The sequence below is a fragment of the Ursus maritimus genome, unplaced genomic scaffold, assembly GCF_017311325.1.
Source record: "Ursus maritimus isolate PB19 unplaced genomic scaffold, ASM1731132v1 scaffold_6, whole genome shotgun sequence".
Taxonomy (NCBI): domain Eukaryota; kingdom Metazoa; phylum Chordata; class Mammalia; order Carnivora; family Ursidae; genus Ursus; species Ursus maritimus.
In genome coordinates this window covers 30,402,541-30,423,857 of record NW_024426774.1, presented here as the reverse complement: position 1 = coordinate 30,423,857, position 21,317 = coordinate 30,402,541, and the positions used below count along the sequence as shown (strand labels likewise).

General features: G+C 42.1%; 2 protein-coding genes and 1 long non-coding RNA gene across 4 annotated transcripts in view; 2 read left to right on the top strand and 1 right to left on the bottom strand.

The window, feature by feature from the left end:
- DHX57 (DExH-box helicase 57) overlaps positions 1–6,020 on the top strand; it is a 57,538-nt gene extending 51,518 nt beyond the window's left edge. The window contains exon 24 of the mRNA XM_008700205.2: positions 1,275–6,020. Coding sequence (XP_008698427.2) covers positions 1,275–1,418 — 144 coding nt within the window. The 3' untranslated portion in view covers positions 1,419–6,020. The remainder of the gene's footprint in view (positions 1–1,274) is intronic.
- Positions 6,021–12,274: 6,254 nt separating this feature from the next.
- GEMIN6 (gem nuclear organelle associated protein 6) lies at positions 12,275–14,869 on the bottom strand. Of its 2 annotated transcripts, none has more exons than XM_008700207.2 (3): positions 14,569–14,869; positions 14,078–14,214; positions 12,275–13,099 (listed from the first exon to the last, which is right to left on the bottom strand). In XM_008700207.2, the coding sequence occupies exons 2-3, from the start codon at positions 14,200–14,202 to the stop codon at positions 12,724–12,726; spliced, it is 501 nt and encodes a 166-aa protein (XP_008698429.1). In that variant the 5' UTR covers positions 14,203–14,214; positions 14,569–14,869; the 3' UTR covers positions 12,275–12,723. The 2 variants fall into 2 exon arrangements, with proteins under 2 accessions (XP_008698429.1, XP_008698428.1); XM_008700206.2 differs by having other exon boundaries at positions 14,663–14,869.
- Positions 14,870–14,961: 92 nt separating this feature from the next.
- LOC103671559 lies at positions 14,962–16,474 on the top strand. Its single transcript, XR_570962.2, has 3 exons — positions 14,962–15,176; positions 15,305–15,491; positions 16,206–16,474. It is a non-coding gene; the product is annotated as an uncharacterized LOC103671559 (long non-coding RNA).
- The last annotated feature ends 4,843 nt before the right edge of the window (positions 16,475–21,317 follow it).

Sequence of the window (21,317 nt, the reverse complement as noted above, 5' to 3'; positions counted from 1 at the left end):
TCTCATGTATTCATTATTGCAATATCTGCAGAAACATTAAAGGGGGAGTATATGTTTAGGAAATAAAAATTCATTTTAACATTTGCATCTGGTAGAAAGGTGGCAAAAGCAGAAACAGCAACTCAAACATTAAAGAGAATTTATTGGCACATTTAACTGTAAAGTCTAAAGCAGCACAGTCCAATAAAAATATGTGAGCCATATATGTAATTTCAATTTTTCTAGCAGCCACATATAAAAAATAGGTGAAATTAATCTTAATTTTATTTAACTTAATACAGCTAAAAAGTTTTAATTTCAATATGTAATCAGTATAAGAATTTATTGAGATATTTTATATTTTTTTATATTAAATCTTTAAAACCTGGGGTGTATTTTACACTCACAGCACATCTGTTTGGACTGACCATTATATTAACCACGTGGCTGCTGTATTGCATGGAACAGGTCAAGAAGGCCAGGCAGGGTTGATTTAATTCAGCAGCTCAAGGACAACAAAAGCTTGGCTGACTTCATGGTAGCAGGATGGCTGCCATAGCTCCAGGCCTCACATCTGTGCAGCAGCATACTGTCCAAGAAGGGAGACAAGGAACTTCCTCTCCTAAACCAATTTCTGTGACCAAAGGACCATCATATACTCTAAGGCCCAGATGCTTGGAGCCATTTCACTTTGGCAAAGCTCATGGAATAAGCCTGTCTGAGTTAGGTCAGGTGCAAACTGCATGGTTGTCAAATGATGGGGAGCAGCAGACCATGTTGGGAAGACATCTCCAAAGCCCACTACACATCAGCATACGAAAATGCCGTAAAAAATGTGGAGGTATTTCTTCCTGTGAAAGCATCAAATGTATCCCCAAACTACAGATTTTTCGGTTTAATATCCAGCATTTTTAATTCTCCATTTTCCTGCGTCTCCTCTTGGAGCAAATTGTGAAAGTTGACCAAGCTTTAATATGCAGAACCCTCCATAGAAGCCATTCTTCCAGATTTAATCTTTTCTTTAAATGAGATGCGATAGGGGAGCCTCTTTATAATAGATTCCGTTTATTATATTGCAGAGCTGACATTGAGTGGATGTTCTTACAGCTGCATCAAGAAATTCGAGAAGCCCTTTTAGAATAAAAATGTGTTTAGTTTCTCACCCCCCCCCCGCATGGCGTTAAAATTACTACCAGAAATCTAGAACAGTGATAATCATCAGTGGGACATTTCCTTTAATAACCTTTCCTCCCCTGTTGCCCCAGTCACTGCTCACATTGCAACTTTCATTTTAGGTGGCTGAATTAGTAAAGGAACTCCGTTGCGAACTTGACCAGCTCCTCCAGGATAAGATTAAAAACCCAAGCATAGACCTGTGTACATGTCCTCGAGGATCCCGGATCATCAGCATGATTGTGAAACTTGTCACCACACAATAAAGTCTTAGGAGAGTGCTTGCTACTCCCCTGCTTCTTGCTCACCTGGGAAATAACAGCAGCATCTCTACCTCCAACCAAGCTCTGTGCTTGGGGCCGCCCTGGGGAAGGAGCCCAGGGCGGGCACTGCGCAGTCAGCGGAGGCACCACACACCCTTAGGGAGGTTTCCCAGGCTGAGTATTTCTAACAGAACAAGATCACTCCCGGCACAATTCGGAGTGTCCGTGTGAGGCAGTCTAAAAACCAGCTTGCCTGTCTTTTTCTCTGTGACTATCCTGGAATGGATGAAATTCACCTCATAATACAAAAGTGAATGTTTAATACAATTCTGTTTTAATCTATGTATTTTTTTTCTCCTGCTTTTTTACTGGGGTGAGATAGGAGCATGAGAAATACTGAATGCTTTTTTCTATCATAAAGGCTATTCTGAAAGAAGTTAGAACAGAGAGGCACAAAAAAAATCATGTGAGCAAGAAAAATTAAAATTTCATTTTAGGCTGTTGGCTACAAAGTAAACTTAAACTTGATCTGTGAGGGATTTTTATTTTTACTCATTAAAGGTCAGCCTGAAAACACAAACTCGAAGAGCTCTTATTTGTCATTAAAATGCAAGCTGGTTTTAGCCTTACCATTCTTATTCTTAAAAGCAGAACAGTCTACATGTCTTCGTTCTGTTTTCGGTTTTCCGTTTAGGAATCTTTGCTCTCTCTTAGGAACACGCCCAGATCTAATGGCCACCTTTCACATTACCCAACGGGGAGCTGGATGGTGTTCTCAGGGCGGACTTGGCACAGTCGAAGTAGAGAAGGTTGCCACGCTAGTGTCGGATTTACAGCCATAGAAGTATCTTCCAGGAGGCTGCTTATTTTCAGCCGCCACTTAGGTGAATGGGGAGCTAGCATTTTGAAAAACTGTCAGTACATTTACATTTTCTCTGGACATTTATCCGTGTGGCCAGGAAGCATCCCGAAGAGCTGAGTAGAAGAAATATTCTTATGCTTGTCCGGCGCTCAGGTGGAGTCACTGCAGATTCCGTACTATAGATAGAATCCGAACTAATCAGCCAAACCCCCTCCGTGAAGGGGGTTCACTTTTCAAGGTATTATTTCAGTTAAATTTTCAGAAAACCTCCTAGACTGTCCAGAACGGTCATTATCAGGCGTGTTGAAGCTGTGGCGCACTTGAAGAGCCTCGACTCTAAGCAGTATTTTTAAAGGCATTAATTCATGTCATCACTTTAAATAAAAGAACACGCATATGCATAGCAGCCCCAGGATTCAAGCTCTGACTTGCTGCTGGAACAAGGCTCACCTTACAGAACTGCTCAGGAGAAATGAAGGAGGTCACAACTAACGCTCCAGAACATTTTCTTTAACCAGTGTTGACTCGGTGCTATCGTGGAGCTCATGCGGGCTGCCCGAGCTGGAGCCATCTGCCCAAGCAAACCTCAGCTTTCCACGCAGGTTTGCAGCAGAGTATACAGTGGGGCGGTAAATACCAGAACTTTCCATCCAGAGTGCTGAGGAATCGCGCCCCTCCGGCAAGTTACCCTTGGGCTGGTTACTTGCAGCCACATACAAACGCACAACTCCTCCCACAGAGGTGCCAGAATGTGGAAAAGATCGGGAAGCCTTGACTGAAGACACTGAGGCAGAAAATCCTGCCCACCAAAACTAAACTTCTTAAGCCCCCGTCATCAAAATTATGAAGTAAATGAAACAGGATTACTTCTTCACAATTGAAGATCAGAATGCAGTATAGCCTTTCAAGGTGGAACCGGATTTCTCAGGCCCAGCAAGATGGCCAGCGTTTAATGTTCATTTTATGGAGAATTCTGGAAATGTTTCTTAAGTATTTGTTTTACTGGAATCTAGCTGGGAAGCGATATTGGTAAAGTACTTGCTACAAAATTAGTCTGCATCAGGGTTTTGTAGTCTGTCTATGGGGAGTGCTCAGGAAGTGAGAATAGGTGAACATTCTTGCAGAGGTGGTCGTAGGTTGGCAAAGCATTCGCTTTGTCTTCTTCCTCCTCGAGTTCCGTATCTGCATGTTACAATTCAGTCTCCCTGACAAGTAATGAACTTTGGTCTTCATCCTCCCATTCTGTTATTGGAGCAGTTTAACGAGTACACCAAAGCACACAGCCTGTGGCTCTGTAGGCATAGGGTAAATATTCTTTTTCCTTTCTAGGCAATGGTTTGAATATGTCCCTATGAGGTTATCATAAAATAAAACCTTGTGAAAGTACTTTGTAAAATTAAAATGTAGCAAATGGAAGCAAATTGGGACTGAGGGTGTGGTTTTCAGACGCGGCCCAGGCTGGCTTTTTGAGAGCAGCCCTGCTGTGTTTCTCAGTTGCTGGGCTGAGCTGGGGAGCTCAGGCGTCATACCTGCAGTGTGTCTTGTGGGTGTCACCTAGTTGCCACATAAAATGAGGATCCCTGGGGGCAGCAGAATTATGCTCACACTGCCATTATGCTTAAACAAGCCTAGGCAGACACTGGCTCTTTCCTTCCAAGTCATGCTAGAATTAAGCAGAATTCCTAAGGCTTATTTTCTCCCAAATGCAAGGGGAAAGTTTGCTTAAAATATTTAGCCAGTTAATAAATGCAAGATGGGCTACTGTTTTCAGAAGGTAGATCTTAGGGCGCCTGGGTGGCTCAGTCGGTTGAGCGTCTGCCTTTGGCTCAGGCCCTGGTCCCGGGGTCCTGGGATCGAGTCCGGCATTGGGCTCCCTGCTCAGTGGGGAGCCTGCTTCTCCCTCTCCGTCTGCTCTCCCCTGCTTGTGCTTATTACCTCTCTCTCTGTGTCAAATAAATAAAATCTTAAAAAAAAAAAAGTTAGATCTTGATCATGAAACTGTGTTACTCGATACTTGAGTACTCACAGTACAGTGCCTCAGGGGGAACACTGTAGAAACAGCTAGTACCATGTATTGTCACAGCAATAGCTTCAGACTGTTCCAGAGTGACAGGCTTCTTCCATGTCTTTTTAAGCCTCACACTTGTAAAGCTGTGTAATGACTGTGTAAACCATTAACCATGATAAGTCATTTCCAGGAGAGACTTTTTTCTTGCCATTTCTAAGTTATCACCCCCAAAACCATGTATCAAAGAGATTGGTCTTAAATAGGACTTACAGCCAGTCACTAATCCTTAAGGTGCTTTAAAATCTTAGCTGTCTTAATAATTTGCTTTGTCAAAAAGCAGAGAAAGAGTTGTGTTGGAGAATCACTCACCTGATGTCTGAGCCATCAGGAATGAGTGACCTCGGTATTTCAGAAAGCTACAGGACAGCAGCCCAAACATGAGCTTGTTCCCACAGACGGCTCAGCCTGTGCCCCATCTTTGCCCAACGGGGGCCATGCTGGAGTCTACTCCTGAGTCAGTTCCAGCCCAGCTAACTGAGAAAATAAGCCAGGACACAGGCCCCAGTGAGAGAGATAGGAAGAGGATGGCTTAGGATCCATTTACTGGATTTCTCCACCTCTATTTCAGCCTTTTAGGAAAGAAACAGATTGCAACAAAAGACAGTATGAGGGGTTTGTTGGAAAAGGCAACTTCCCAGGGGCGTTTCAGTGGCTCAGGTCACCATCTCGATATCGGACTCCGAGCTCAGTGTGGTCAGCTTGAGATTCTCTCTCTCCCTCTCCCTCTGCCTACCCCCCCCCCCACTCCAGCTCATGGGCTTTCTGTCTCTCTCTCTCTCAGTAAGTATATACATAAATAAATTCTTTTTTTTATAAAAAGGCAACTTTTTATCTGTGTTTAGGATGATGACCCTGACATTACAAATACAATATTCCTAAATATGGTATAATAATGTATTTAATAAGCATTTTCAACGGCAGCATTTCAAACAGTGAGGATTTTTGGTATTATTATTCCTTATGCAGAAAAATACAGTCACTGCTACCTCCTGCAACCTAGGTTTTGATGAAAATGGCCTGAAGGAGTTAATTTTCCAAGTTGAATGAGCTTATTATTAAGGGGAGACTATCCATGGCCGATTTTCTTCTACAATGATTCAAGACGGGATAACATAGCCAAAAACACTCACTTACTTCCCGAGAGTCCCCTTTTAATAAGTTTTGCCTCATTCCATCTGTACAAGTGTATTAAAACAGAAGCATGTGTTAACCATTCAAGTAAGACTTTGTCCATAGAGGTTGATTATAATACAGGATCTCGTCACATACAAAGACTCTAAAGAAGTTTCCTCACAGGGGAAAAATGTATATTTTGCTTGTTTTAAACCCATGGCTCTCAAGTGGAGGCAGTTTTGCCCACCAGGGGACATTTGGCAATATCTGGAGATGCCGGCACACCTGAGTGGGTTTGGGGTGTGCTCCTGGCACCTAGCGGTTAGAAGCCAGAGATGCTGCCGAATGTCCTACAAGGCACAAGATCCTCCTCGAACAAAAAATTGTCCAATTCAAAATGTAGTAGCACCACGGTGGAGAAAACCTATTGAAACAAAATGAGATCGATGACTACTTAAAAAGTCTAGCTGTTAGTTACTAATCAGATATAAAGTATGCCCACAGTTGTCTCTGAACATTATATCCAAATCAACTCTAATAAACATGTACTGTGTGAATAAGAGCTTATGAGTCCATCATATTGTTACCAAAATGCAGAGTACTTAAGAATTTGAGGAAATTATGTGTACAAATGGGAAAAGCCATGCACAGATGAGTAGGGATATATTTACTTTATTATTTTTTTTAAAGATTTTATTTATTTATTTGACAGAGAGAGAGACAGCCAGCGAGAGAGGGAACACAAGCAGGGGGAGTGGGAGAGGAAGAAGCAGGCTCATAGCGGAGGAGCCTGATGTGGGGCTCGATCCCACAACGCCGGGATCATGCCCTGAGCCAAAGGCAGGCGCTTAACCGCTGTGCCACCGAGGCCCTCGGGATATATTTACTTTAAAAACATGTTCTACCATTAAATTTCATTTTTGTAGAAATCACTTATTTTGAAAATGTGAAAATAAGTTAAAACATGTGTTTTGAAAGTACAATTTGTATGTGACACTAATACTGCTAACGTTTTCCACTGCAAAACTCAAGTTCTCCCACTTAGGCCCACATTAAGATGTCTGAAATACACACACCCTTACTTTATCTTTCTTTGAACAGAGTCCAACCTAGTAGACTTTGGCCAATATGGTATAACACAAATAGGATTTTAAGAAGGGGGATGGGAGTATATAGCTCTATTAGGTAGATAACTGTAAAATGTTGAAATCTAACATGAAGCTTAATTAGGAACTATAATTTCTAGGCTCAGTAACCTTTCTCCTATTGTTTGCACTGAAAAAAAAAAATCAGTTTGTTTTAGGACTTGATTATTAGCAAGATTACCAGACTGAAAGTCAAAGATGTGTTATGCTCTTTAGAAGACAGATGTCTTTACAAATCAGGGGCCATGCTATACCATGGGCACCAAGGGACAATCCCATATAAGGAGGAAACTAATCCATTGATTATAGACCCAGCACAAAACAATCCATAATTACAGATGTTTCTGTTAATGCCACTCTTCTGTCTCTGAAATTCACCTGTGCACTTTCCCATTTAAGCTCCAGCTGTCCCCATTATTTCTGGCCCATAAATCTTTATACCATCCTTTTCCACAGTAAGCATGGCTAAAACGGATTAGTTGAAGCATGCAATCTGATTAGTTAATGGGGAGGCTGATTGTCCAGTTTATAACTAATGTGTGCTACGTGCCTAGTTTGAGACCCATATTGAAGGTGCAGAAATTTCTGCGACATTTATGCTCATAATTCCAGTATAACCAACATTTTAAGCAGGTGCTATGTGCCAGCCACCCTAGGAACTCAGGATACAAAGATAAACTGGGACACAGGAGAAACTGGACAATGGAGAAATATTTACTTGAATAAATTCAATCAGGAGCATAATTTACCCCCTGCGAGAGGGTTCTAAAGAAGGTCCTAAAGAAACCAGATGCCTATATGTTGAAATTAAAATGAAGGATACTAATGGCTTTGACCAAGTCTTTTAATTCTGCTTTTGAAGGATCTCATCTCATTCAGCAGTTAGGTGTGCTTTTTTTTTTTTTTTTTCAAGACTGTATTTATTTACTTGAGAGAGAGAGCAAGCATGAGCGGTGGGGAAGGGCAGAGGGAGCGAGAGAGACAAGCAGACTCCCTGCTGAGCAGGGAGCCCAACATGGGGCTCAATTCCAGCACCCTGGGATCATGACCTGAGCTGAAGGCAGATGCTTAACCAACTGAGCCACCCAGGAGCCCCTAGGTGTGCTTCTTTAAACATTGTTAAGGGGAAGCACATGGAGGGAGAAGGGGGAGAAAAAGAAATAAACATTGTGAGCAAACTTCTGCATATCACCAAAGAAGTAGCTGTAGGGAATACATTTATGGCCTCCTCCTTCCTGAAAATGTATTTGGAGGGCGCCTGGGTGGCTCAGTTGGTTAAGCACCCGACTCTTGGCTTCGGCTCAGGTCAGGGTCTCATGGGTCGTCGGATGGAGCCCCACCTCGGGCTCTGCGCTCAGGAGGGGGTCTGTTTGAGATTCTCTCCCTCTGCCCCTCCCCCCAATTGCACGCACTGTCTCTCTAAAATAAACTTTAAAAATTAAAAAGAGAAAAAGAAAACATAGAACATCTATGTGACCTTAAGTTAGGCAGAGTTTTTAGCCACAAACACCAAAAGCATGATCCATAACAGAAAAAAAAAATGGTAAATCATACTTAGTCAATTTCTTAAACTTCCGCAGCTCAAAAACATCATTAAGAAAATACAAGACAAACCACAGACTGGGAGGAAATATTTGCAAATTATATTTCGATAAAGCACTTGTATCTAGACTATATTAAGACTTCTTACAACTCAAGCAGACAACTCAGTTTTAAAAACAGGCAAAAGACTTGAGTAAACATTTCACCAAGGATGTACATATGGCTTAAGCAGCACACGAAAAGATGCTCAACATCATTCGTCATCAGAGAAGTGCAAACGAAAACCGCAATGAGCTACTACTTCATAACCTCTAGAGTCACACGTAGTACCACATACCGATAAGGCTGCGGAGAAATTCGAGCCCTCGCACATTGCTGACGGGATGTCAAATGGTGCGGCCACATTAGAAAATAGCTTGAATTTCTTAAAAAGTTAGACATAATTTATCACATAATCCAGTAACTCCTCTCGTAGGTATTTCACATAAGAGAAATAAAAATATATGTCCATACAGAGACTTCTCACAAATGTTCACAGCAGCATTATTCATCATACCCCAAACTGGGAACAATCCAGATACCCATGGTGAGTGAATACACAAAAGGAGTCGATTCACGATGGAGTATTATTGAGTAATAGCAAGGAGCCTGTGATACAGGCTACAACATGGGTGAACTTCAGAAACATGATGCTGAGTGAAAGCAGCCAGACACAGACACTGCATCTGGTGTGATTCCATTTATATGAACAGAAATGTCAAACCTCTAGACACAAAAAGATTAGTGGTTGCCTGGAACTGAGGGTGGGAATGGGAATTCGCTACAAATGAGAGAGAGAATCTTGTGGGGATGGGAACGTTTAAAAAAAATAAAGGATCGTGGCAATGGCTGCACAACTCTGTCAATTTACTAAAGATCACTGAATTACATGCTTCAAGTGGATGCATTTTATGATACGTTAATAATACCTCAATAAAGTTCTTTTTAAAAATATGTTGGGTGCCTGGGATGCCTGGGTGGCTCAGTCCTTGGTTAAGTGTCTGACTCTTGGTTTCAGCTCAGGTCGCGATCTCAGGGTCCTGAGATTGAGCCCTATATGGGGCTCTGTGCTGGGCGTGGAGCCTGCTTAAGATTCTCTCTCTCTAGGACGCCTGGGTGGCTCAGTAGGTTAAGCCTCTGCCTTTGGCTCAGGTCATGACCCCAGGGTCCTGGGATGGAGTCCCGCCTCAGGCTCCCTGCTCTCCCTCTGCCTGCCGCTCCCTCTGCTTATGCTCTCTGACAAATAAACAAATCTTTTTAAAAAATGTGCATACTTATTTAACAAAAAGCATTCTTTCCTTCTCCCCTCACCTTAACCCCCCTCCCAGCTGGTGCACATGTGCTCACTCTTTCTAAAAAAAAATACATACGTTTGGCACCTGGCTGCCTCAACCAGTAGAACATAGAACTCTTGCTCTCAGGGTGGTTGAGTTGGAGCCCCATGTTGGGTGCAGAGATTATTTAAAATCCTTAAAAATAAATACATAAAAATTTGTTGTAAGATAACTAATTAAAAAAAAAATAGTGGGGCACGTGGCTGGCTCATTCGGAAGAGGGTGTGACTCTTGAGGTCGTGAACTCGAGCCCCACCCTGGGTGTAGCAATGACTAAGAAAAAATACATCAACTTAAAAAAAATAGTTTACAGTGGAGAAACTTGACAAACACCATCTTCACCAAGTTAACATCACCAGAAATGGGACAAATCGTTATTTTGTGCCTCCTGATATGTGATGTATTGAAAACACACTATCATTTCCAGGGTATTCCTACCCAAAAGAATCCTCTCAAGTTGAAACAAAACGAAAACATCAAACTCAAATTGAGGATTATTCCACAATATAAATGTCAATGTCCTAAAAATCAAAGACTGAGGAACTATTCCCAATTAAAGGAAGGGACGTGACTGAACATGATATGTGGTCCAAATTTTAAAAATCATCTCGTATTTTGTTTTGTTTTTGCAATGCAGGACATTGAGATGATCTGGATAAGGTGTGTATTAAGTCACAGTACTGTATCAATGTTACTATCCTGATTTTGATAACTGTATTGTGGTTATTTAAGAGAATGTCCTCATTTTTCCATCGTGTCCATGATTTACTCTCAAACAGTTCGGGGAGAGAAAATGAACACACGCTCACATAGACGGAAAATACGAATGTGGGAAAATGTTAACATTTGGCAAGAAAAGGATATATGGGAATTCTTTGTCCTGTGCTTGCAAACTTCCTATAAATCTGAAATTACGTTAAAATAAGTTAAAAGCGGGGCATGTATGCAATAATTACATAATTAGAATATATTTCCACTTGAGTAAATATTAGAAACAAAGAAATAGATATGACAAAATGATAAGAATATGAGGTTTCCATGGCAGAGTCAGATCATTAACCCTCTTCAGCACTCAGCTTTTGTTTGCAGGCACATTATTTAAACAATCAGAGGACTCAGTTGCCAAGAAACAGTCTCTCTCCCCAGCTCATTAGTCTGACGGCAAACAAATCTATCAACACCAATGCACCTGTCCGTGGGCCAGGGCTCAAGGCCAACTGATGCTGTGGGCAATTTCCTACATGGCTTCACTCATCTCAAGTCTTCCCCATATTTTGCCAAATTATTTCCACACTAAGTTTAATTTGTTTTTATTCCCCTTGCCCTGTTTGCTTTCCAAAGACATTCCAGGATTTGAATGGGAGGGTCTTAGTCACAGGGAGCAAGGCCATGCACTAAATCTTTTTAAGATCATGGGAACTTTAAAGTTGTGAGAGAAGGGCTGTTTCCCCAAAGTTTCTGAACTGCTTTTGCAAGTGCGGCCTCAGATAGGTAGCATCACCATTATCTGGGAATTTGTTAGAAATGGAAATGCCTGGGCCCCAACCTGGACGTCCTGAGACACAATCCACTGGGGATAGGGTCCCGCAACTTAACAACCTCTCGAGTGATTCTGATGCTTGCTGAAGTGTGAGGCGCGTGAGGCTACATCCTGTCATTAGCCAACTATGCAGGAAAATAGCGCTTACCGAACTGCATTCAAAGACCCCCTAAAAACTGAGTATTTCAAAGTATTTCTTGCAAAAGGTAGCACTTCTCTTTTTGTATTAATAAGGGACAGACATGAGAACTGAAAGGGCTGTTTGCATAGCTGAATCCCTGCAGGTAGACTAGGGAGAAGTGAGAGTGAGTTCAGGCCTGGAGCAGCCAGCCCGTGTGGCCTATCCAGTTCAAAGTGGCCTTCAGAAGTCGGCCCCAAGCCCTGGCACACAAGGCTGCTTCAAGGATCGCCTAGAGCAAACGTTCTGTAAAGGGCTATATGTATATATATTTGTATATTTTAGAAGATTTTATTAGAGAGAGATAGAGATAGTGAGCTGGGAAGAGAGGGAGAAGTAGGTGCCCCACTGAGCAGGGAGCCCGATGTGGGGCTCAATCCCAGGACCCTGGGATCATGACCTGAGCCAAAGGCAGACGCTTAACCGGCTGAGCCACCCAGCTGCCCCAAAGGCCTATATTTTTCTGTAAGTACAAGCCATATAGTTTCTGTCACAATATTCAAATCTGCCATTATGGCTCAAAAGCAGCCACAGAAAATAGGTGAACCAGTGGGTACAGCTGTGTTCCAGTAGAACTTTTATCAAATGCAGGCAGCAGGCTGCATTCATCCCAAGGGCTTGCTGACCCCTGTCCTAGGGAGTCAGAGGCCTGGAGTTCTAATCTGACCTGCCCCTGAGAAGACACCCAACTGACAATCTGAGGCACCCCCCTTGGTTTCTAGGCCAGAAACCTCCATGTGAGTCCTGGCTCCTGCCTTCCAAGGGGTAGGGCCAGGTGTAGTGAAGCATGCTTCTGCATTCTCTCCCTTCCGTGAAGCCTGACCTGGGAACGGGGACTACAGGCAGAAAGCAGCATGGGCCGAAGGCCTTGGATGAATCCACCAGGCACAGGAACTGGGTTCAGGGCAGCAGCAGAATACATGTCACATTTACCTTTTTCTTCAGAGATCTCAGCCAGGGCTCATTTTAAAGGCTTTGAAAGTTATACAGCGTATGTGTTAAGATTTTACAAATAGTTAAAACTTACCAAGTTTCAACCAAAAGAGCATATATTCCAATATATTCTGATTCAAAAGCGATATTTCATTCTTACACAGTAAATATTTTAAAACCGACACATACAGTTAGTGCAAGGGACTTAACAAGACATTTTATATTGAATCTAACATGTTTGTGTTTCTTCCAAATACATTTATTGCGTAACAAAAATGGAGGTGTACTCCCGCCAACAAAACTCTTAAAATTCTAATGTCCTTGTGCTATTCTGTTGCGTGTGACGCTATCCTTGCCATAGTTCGCTTATTTATTAGGACTTATAATCTACATCTTTGATTTTACCAAAACAATGGAGAATTAAAACACACACACAGAATGGTGTGCCGTTGAAGTCTTGTAATATGATGGATTTAACATTCAAAACATTTTATGAAGCAAAAAAATAAAAATGAAGTGTTATTTCAATCAATGCATCCACAGTTCTTGGCCTCTCATTGGCAAGCTGCAAGATGTCCTTGAATAAGATCCTGAACACGGGATAGAATAATCTCATTAGAACTGCTGCAATTTTCTGGACCATAGGGTGGGTCTATCGTCAGAACCCCAGCCACACACAGCGTCCTTCGTGAATCTCCCTGTTCAGTGATGGGGATGTGGTTCTTCTCGAGCCATTTCTTTAGGCTGTTCTTTCTCTTCTCCAGATCCTCGGGGCTGTAGGCCTTGCAGTCTCCAGACATGAACAAATGCATCAGCTTCTCGCTCACTCTGTGGTCCCCTTCATTCACAGTTTCAACGGTCTGCACAGCATGGCCCATAATTCCAGTCACAGACATGCTGCCATCTTCCAGGAAGTTCACAAGGACAATACTTGGGAGGAAAAGTTGCAAAAGAAAAACGTAAAGGCCCATCAAACTACGGAAGAAGCAATAGAATGAAGAGGCATCATCATCCCCAACAGGCAATTAGAAATCAGGAATAAGAACTTCCTTGTTTAAAATTAATCCCCTCACCAACTGTTTGTACTCATTCAGTAAGCATTCACTGAGGGTCCTACACATCTACACTTTTTTGTCTAGACTAAAACTGATCATTGTGGGATGCAGTTAAAGCACTGAAGAGTTATGAATGGCTTAAAAGTGTATTAGAAAGCAAGAAGGGTACAGACTTTAAACAACTGAATAACTTGCCTTCAAGGCAGACCAAAGAAAGTAACAAAGCACAAAATTAATGAAATAGAAAACAAAAGATTTTCTTTTTCTCAAAAGAACAAGATTAAAGCCAAATGTTGGTTCTTAAAAAAAAAAAAAGTAAAATAAATGACATGAAAAACTAAAAAGAGAAAGTGCAATCATAAAGATATTTAAGAGATGTATCAACCAAACTGATAAACCAATTAGAGATTTTGAGATGAGGCAAATCTAAAAACAGACTGTTAATACAATTATTACTTTTGTTAGGTATTATAATGTTATTGTGGTTATTAAAGAGTCCTTATCTGCTGAAATATATATTGAGGTATTTATGAACAAAATTATGTATCTGCAGCTGGCTTCAAGATATTTAAAGGGGAAGGTAAGGCTAGCATCTGTTACGCTATTCTCTCTACATTTACGTATGTTTGAGATTTTCTAATAAAAATGTAGTAACAAAAAAGTGTCTCACTTCTACAAACTTGGCTGGTCTGCCAAGGTAATCCATAGTTAGAACAACACTTCGATTCAAAGGCAATGTAATTTCTATGTGTGAATAACTAGCTTTCACTTACCTACTTCCTTAGTTTGGACATAACATAGGCAGCACAAAGGGGTGTCATTAAGATTTCAGGGGAGGAGGACCCATACTCACTTGGCAGAAACTGGGTCTGTGGTTAAAACCCATCCTTTATACTCCTTCTCACTGGCTGTCACTTTGACTTCTTTGTACGTGTAATCTTGCCATTCTAAGGGGCCTTTCCTCATCCATTCATTCATGGCTGGCTAGATCTAAAACCACCATCAGTTCAGGTTAATATGTGTGTTCCACTCAAGCAAGTGCCATCCCAGAGATAGAGAACATCTGTGATTTGCCTCAAGCTCCTTATCAGGAAAATATCATATTCACAATTCGGTCTGAAAGCTAAGGAGACACCGAGTTGCCATGGGGCCCAGCCCGGGGTAACTCATCCTGCTTATTTCTATTCCACCACCCAGTACCATTCCAGATCGCCGTCACCCTGGCTTTGAACTCCGGTCAGCAGATGCTCAAACCCTTTTAACTCTGCTCTCCTGCGATCAAAGCTCACTCCACACCACTTTTAGCCAAAACGGAAGAAGAAAACTCCTTTGATATCCACCCACTCGCTCTCTCCAGCTGTTTCTCCGCTGGATCCCGCCAGAGAGAGGCCCCGGATTTGACAATTTCCCTCTTAATCTGTTTGGAAGATGCACGAACCGGAGGGCAGCAGCGAAGGCTCTAGAGCGCAGATTCCGTGGCGAGCTTGCAGCTGCACGATACTTAAAACAGTACTCAAACCTGGTGGTACTTAACGTGTAATCCCCACAAATGAGAAAACTACCAGCAAGAACTCGCAGCGCCGGGTACGCAGCAACCACGCGGTGAGGAAGGAGTCACTGCAGCGGCGCCCACCTGAGCCCAGCATGCTTTGCGTCATGTCATCACTTCCTTCCCCCAGAATTCTCTGTTTTGTAGTCCTTGGCCCTAGTCACACCTAGAGGTCTGAGAGTCACCGGGCGTGGGGGGGATGAAGGCTGGTTGCGGGCAGGGCCTGAGATTTTTGTGTAGTAATAATAAGGCTCCTTGTTCGCTAGAACCACCCCTCTTCACTGTCACGGTGGACATTTCAACCTTTTGTTTTTAAAGAGGAAAAGTCTCGTGCCTGTTCCTCGTTGAGAGTTTACCTGGAGATGAACCCTTGCGGTGGAATCAAAGCCCAAGAACCCTCTAGGTAAATCCTAAAGCTTTAGAAGTGAGGGGTGAAAGTGCCTTGGAGAAAAGCGATAGAGTCGAGATATTTGTTTGGCTAGCGTCAGGCAATTAATACGTCTGGTCCTTTGGGATGTGCCCTTGCTACAGTCCTGTAGGAGCTGCAGAAGCCAGAAAGGAAAAGCACAGGATTGGGATGAATTCCACCTAGCAGACCGCTCGCTAGTGAGAGGTGCCTCAACCACTAGGAATGCCCCGGCCGCTCCCCCGCACCCCCTCACCACCCCCGCAGTGGAAGAGCGCAAAAGACTCGCTTCTGCCACAGATTTCGGTTCAGGTATGTAAGTCGGCTCCTGGCATGGTCCAGATAAACTGTGATCCTGAAAAAATGGTGCTAGGTGTTAAACGTTGAGTTTCTGCAAATGTGAACACGAAGGGAGATTTACAGAAGCCGAATTAGAGGACTATCAAACCACGATGTATAAAACACTGAAAATTAGTCAGCTTTTCCCTTACAATTTGGGATTTGAGTTCACATAATCCTTGAAGTACATTGTTTCTTATTGCCATCATTTTAAATAATCCTTTGGCAACCTTCACTTGAGGGATTGGCTGATTATATTAATGTGGCTTTAGTAGATTAAATTAGATTATGCCAGTTAAGTCCTCTATAAATCTACAAAGAGCTAATATAAATACCAATTGGGGGTGCCTGGCTGGCTCAGTCGGAAAAGCATGCAACTCTTGATCCCCAGGTTGTGAGTCCCAACCCCACGTTGGGTATAGAAATTACTTCAATAAAAAACGTATAAATACATTCATGCATACATACCAATTGTTAAATTGTGAAGCTAAACATAGGACCTCATAAAAATTCAGTCCAAAACAGCTTCAACCAATTGTGACAACTGGTCATTTGCATTTCAAGACTTTATTCTGTGACTGCAGAATGAAAGACTTTGGAAACTAGCTTCAAGCTTAATTTAAATGACCCCTTTTAAAGTGATGAGACTGGGGCAAATTCCTTCCTTTCTCTCCCCTCTCCCTTTAGGCTCCCGGATAGAGAATCATTTCCAGTATCTGCTGATGTGAATCGCTGATTCATTACAGACCGAGCGCAGCCCACTCCCTAATGCAGAGTCACAGAAAGACCCTCTCCTGTAGTCCACCCTCAAGGAGCTCAGATGGTGCCATTTCCTCTCCCTTGTCAACCCCGACTCTTGTCCCCCTGGTGCCTCTCTCAGACCAGTTGATGTCCCTTCTCTCACATTTTCTACTTTTCTTCCTCTCTTCCTTTCCCTCTCCCTCCATCTCCTTGCTAATGTCTGCCTCCCCCTCAAACATTCACACACACACACACACACACACACACACACACCCCTTTCCTCTGCCAAGTGCAAAATTACTTATTCTAGATTTTGGAATACATTTTGTTTAATTTTAGCAAGATGTATTTTTTTTAAGTAATCTCTACACCCAACTTGGGGTTTGAACTCATGACCCTGAGATCAAAAATTGCGTGCTCTGGGGCACCTGGGTAGCTCAGTCGGTTAAGCATTGGCCTTCGACTTTGGTCATGATGCTGGGGTCCTGGGATAAGCCCCACATGGGGCTCTGTGCTGGGCGGGGAGCCTACTTCTCTCTCTCCCTCTGCCTGACTCTCCCCTTGCTTGTGTGCTCTCTCTCTTTCTCTGTCAAATAAATAAATCTTTAAAAAAACAATTGCACACTCTACCAACGGAGCCAGTCAGGTGCCCCAGCAAAAAACTTTTAAAGAACCTTTTCTTAACTTCCCTGAAGAAAATCTGAAGTTAAAAAAGTTGTCAATAGTTTTACCACTGTTCTTTATCATGGTTCAAAGATAAACCTGCCCTGCCATGGCCAGGTATCACCATTTTCAATTCATAGTGGTGGGTAATCATAGTAGGTAGATAAAGAGTATACTTATCATGAAAAAAAGGTAGAAAATGAATGGGGGTGGGGTGGTAATTTGCTGAGTATATTTCATGCAAGGTAAGGTCAGAAAAAGAATACCTGGTCATTTTGACCCGAGATTTTTTTAATGTTCTGGGTTTTCCACTCATTCAACAAGTAGAACCCACTAGAAGTGTCTCTTCTTTATGTCTACATTTATTCCTCAAGCACATCCTGTGTACCTACACATGCTACACTTTGTTCACAACTAGGAGTTCAAAACCTAATTCTAAAAATGTCTTGCCTTTGGGAAGTTGATAACGTTTCCTTGTACTTGTAAACACGTAAACTATCATTCTACTTAAAGTGGTAATAAATGGGAAGGGGTTCTTAGAAAAGCTTCTTAGGGGCGCCTGGTTGGCTCGGTCATTCAGCATCTGCCTTCAGCTCAGGGTGTGATCCCAGTGTCCTGGGATCGAGCCCCGCATCGGGCTCCCTGCTTAGCGGGAAGTCTGCTTCTCCCTCTCCCACTCCCCCTGCTTGTGTTCCCTCTCTCGCTGGCTGTCTCTGTCAAATAAATAAAATCTTGAAAAGAAAAGAAGAGAAAAGCTTCTTAAAGAGGTAGCCCTTGAACTTGCGTTATAGGTAATGACCCAACACAAAAAATTCTGTGTCTATGGAACACAGATCCTAATCAAAGGAGGTGTAGGTTGGAGTGAAAAGCAGTGGGCAGGGAGTTTTAGCAACCTTGGTTTCAATTTGGTTAAATCTATAGTGTCCTGGTAAACTGGTTCTCCTGAAAAAAGGCAGCTTGATTTGTACTATTTGCTGATTCCTATGGTGTAAATATTCCCACCATAGCTGATTTCAAGGTACCAATGATTTAACAACTGGCTCAAAAAATTCCTGAATATTTAACAATGGGTTCTTTTAAGACAGTTTATACTGGTTCCCGCACACCACTGACTGTATTCCTACCAGCTTTATGACTTTGGATGTCATTTGCCTTCTTAGATTTCAGTTTCCTCATTTATAAATGAAAATGTGGTATTAGAAGACCTAACATCCTGTCAGCAATAAATGTTCATGACTAAGCCATGCAGTCATTTAGAAGCCCTGTAAACCCTCTAAGGGCAGGGGCTATGTCTGTTTTGTTTACTACCATATACCCACCTCCACCACCGTGCCTGGCATATAGTAGGTGCTCAATTTGAACTGAACGTTCATTTCTTAGGCAGTTATTTATCACCTAATATGTGCCAGGCACTACTTTAAGAACTTTCAGATATTAACCCATTTTGAGTGAATAACTATACCAAAGAGAATGGAAAAAATTTGAGTGATGGAATAACATGATTAAATCAGTGTATTAGAAAGGATGCAGAGAAATGAGAGGTGGAGAAAACAGGGAAGTACAGAGTATATATACTTAACATGAAACTTTATGTAAAACGTAGCCTCTCTATCCAGACAAAGCAGTGGTATCAGGACAAAAAAATTCCAGAACCACTTTCCAAATGGAAATCAGATTAAGGGAGGCAGTGTCTCTAAATTGATTAGTTATCCGCTCTGCCCAGTGCTGCCCAGGCCCACCCAGAGGGGCAATTTTTACAACCTCAGAGAAAATTGGTTTCCCTCGCAGTAAGGTGGAGATAGGATTGTTTTCCCTGGATGAAAATGCTTTGAACAGACTTTGTGAACTCTAAAGCACTAAACACACGTAAGGCATGAAGGTTTAGCAAACTGCTTCTGTAATTGTTGCTTTTCAAATATGCTCAGCTGCTATCTTTATACTGGCTAAAAATCAGTGCCATTTGTTTTTAGTGCCATTTTTTTCATTGAGTTCCTCTTAGTCAATGACATAATCAGCCTCAATGGTACAAATATAGCTGTTTTACATAGATTTTATTTTGTTTTGGAAAAAAAAATAAAGTGGGGTTAACTATTTTTATTTTTCCCTGGAATTGCTTTGGAACAACAAAAGATGTTGACTACTGAGCTCCCCAAAATTGGTGCAGCGGCCCAGACAGGACATAATAAAGTCCTAGCCTAAGCTGATGGCAGTGGAAATGAGAAAGAGGTGAGAAAAGGAGTAGAATCGACAAATATTTCGAAGGAAAAATCAACAGGATTTAGTGGTTGATTGGATTGGGGCAAGGGCATGTTGAGAACTTTGATCCTTGAACAGAGCTCCTCTCTGTTCTTTTCTTCATAATCCCCTCTTCCTCTTTGTTTTTTTGTTTTGTTTTGTTTTTTGTTTTTTTTCCAGGATCTTGGGCCTCTAAATAGTTACTATATTTACTAAATTAGATAAGAAATCTCTTCCTGGAGTAAAAAATGCTTTGCTAACACTGTATTTGTGTTTATGGCATAGGAAGGCCACAGTGAGGTCCCTCCTCCAAGCTCTTATAAACTAACCCTCAATGTTAAGTTAAATGGATGTGATTCGATCTGTGATTCGTTTGTACAAAGAGACCCATCTATAATCTGGATCACCAGAGAATGTGGGGATGACCAAAATTCCAAACTGAGTGATCTGGTTGTATTCTCTGGACCCAGGACTGGAATGGGGTTTGATAGTGGTAGATGGAAACTTAATTGTATGGTACCCTATTGGGACCTTCAGTACCCCAGGGTTGGCAGCAGAAGACATGGAAGAAGAAAGATCAGTTAGCAAAAGATTGGGAGGTATTTCTCAGAGACCCTGGATCTGCAAGGCGGGGACTTTCGGGAGATACATACATATTGTGGGGAACGGATGCTTCCTCACATCTCACCCTGGCCTGGAATAGCCGTTCCTACACCCGCCTTCTTGGATTTTGATTCCATGCTCACCAAGCTGCCTGTGACTCCTCCACTCTGGGAGGAGTGTTTATCAGGAGAGGTGATTCTTGAGAGGGAAACATGAGCACTTTCTAGTCAATAGAAACAAATAGACCAGAAATCACAAACCAGGGGTCATATCAGGACATGCAGATAGTTTAATATCTGCACAGTTTAAAATTTTTTAATTAATTTTTTTTAATTTGAAAGCTTTTAGATAGGTTTCCTCTCTCTTCTTCACAACTGGTTTCAACCACTTTTATTGTTTTATGTTTGGCTGCTTTATATTGTTTACATTAACTGCCTGATCCCACAGGAAATTTAGTTAGTAACTCTGGAATAGTCCCTACTATAAATAAACAAATTTGCAGAGTAAATTCTACCTTAATCTCTTGTGAGTTTGCCTGCCAAGAATCAGCCTCCATGTGTCTAGTCAACCCTTGGGCCAGTTAAGGGCCGGAAAGCTGGGCTACGGGTCACAACTTCACCAAGGAAATGCCAACAGCAAGATTTCCTGTTGGAACCCCACAGAGTCTTCTGCAGGCGATTCCTTGGTCTCACTGTTGCCTTGCTCCTTTTTCAACAGTGCCCTTCCTGTTCCATTTTGTAGCGTCTTGTTATTTACATATGTGTTGAGGCAGTTACTGTAGGTTGGATCATTTAACAGTCCTTTCGCACAGCCTCCTAATGAGGCTGGAAAGCTACCATTCAATCTTCAGCTTCCCCTGCAGGTAGAAGTGGCCAAATGAATGTTCCCGGCCAGTGAGATCTACATGGAAATCCCCAGGAAGGCTGTCCCTTCTGAAACAAGGCAAAGCCTCCTAAGAGGGAGAAAGCCTTTTTTCTTCCGTAAGCATTCCTCCTCCAGCCTGCCTGGCTTGGACGTAAGGCCCGGAGATGAGGTGGCCTCTTCCAACTGTGTGAGGAGACATGCACGAGAAGGCTGGCGTGCCACGCAGAAAAATAAGAGTCATACCAGACCTGAGCTACCTATCTTCAGATTCCTTGTGTTTGAGACAAACTCTCACCCGTTTTAAGTGTTTCCACCCCAACAAAATCCTCTTCTAACTTGTCACCCTAATAAAGCCCTCAGGAGAGAGAACATGCTTTATCTTTATATCCTCAATACCCTGTTCAGTGGCTGCAAATAGTAGGCATTCAACATGTTTATTTAACCAATTAATAAATTTGCTCTTCATTGGAAGAAGCTAGGACAAAACACAAAACCATAATTTAGGCAGAGAGTTACTTATTTCATCAGTGACCAAGATAAACAAAGAATAGAAAAAGCAAATTAACAGGTCTAATTTCAGATTGGCAAAGCAGTAACAAAGGCACCTTTGCTTTTTCTAAGAAAGTAATTTAAATCCTCTGCACTGAGTAACAATATTCTTCTTAGTACTACTGGTAATAGTAGCAATAAGAA

Excerpts from the sequence above, each read along its gene's own strand:
- GEMIN6 (XM_008700207.2), bottom strand. The coding sequence starts at position 14,202 with ATGAATGAATGGATGAGGAAAGGCCCCTTAGAATGGCAAGATTACACG. Across the intron at positions 13,100-14,077 it reads ACAGACCCAGTTTCTGCCAA|TATTGTCCTTGTGAACTTCC; the intron begins GTGAGTATGGGT and ends TTTCCTCCCAAG.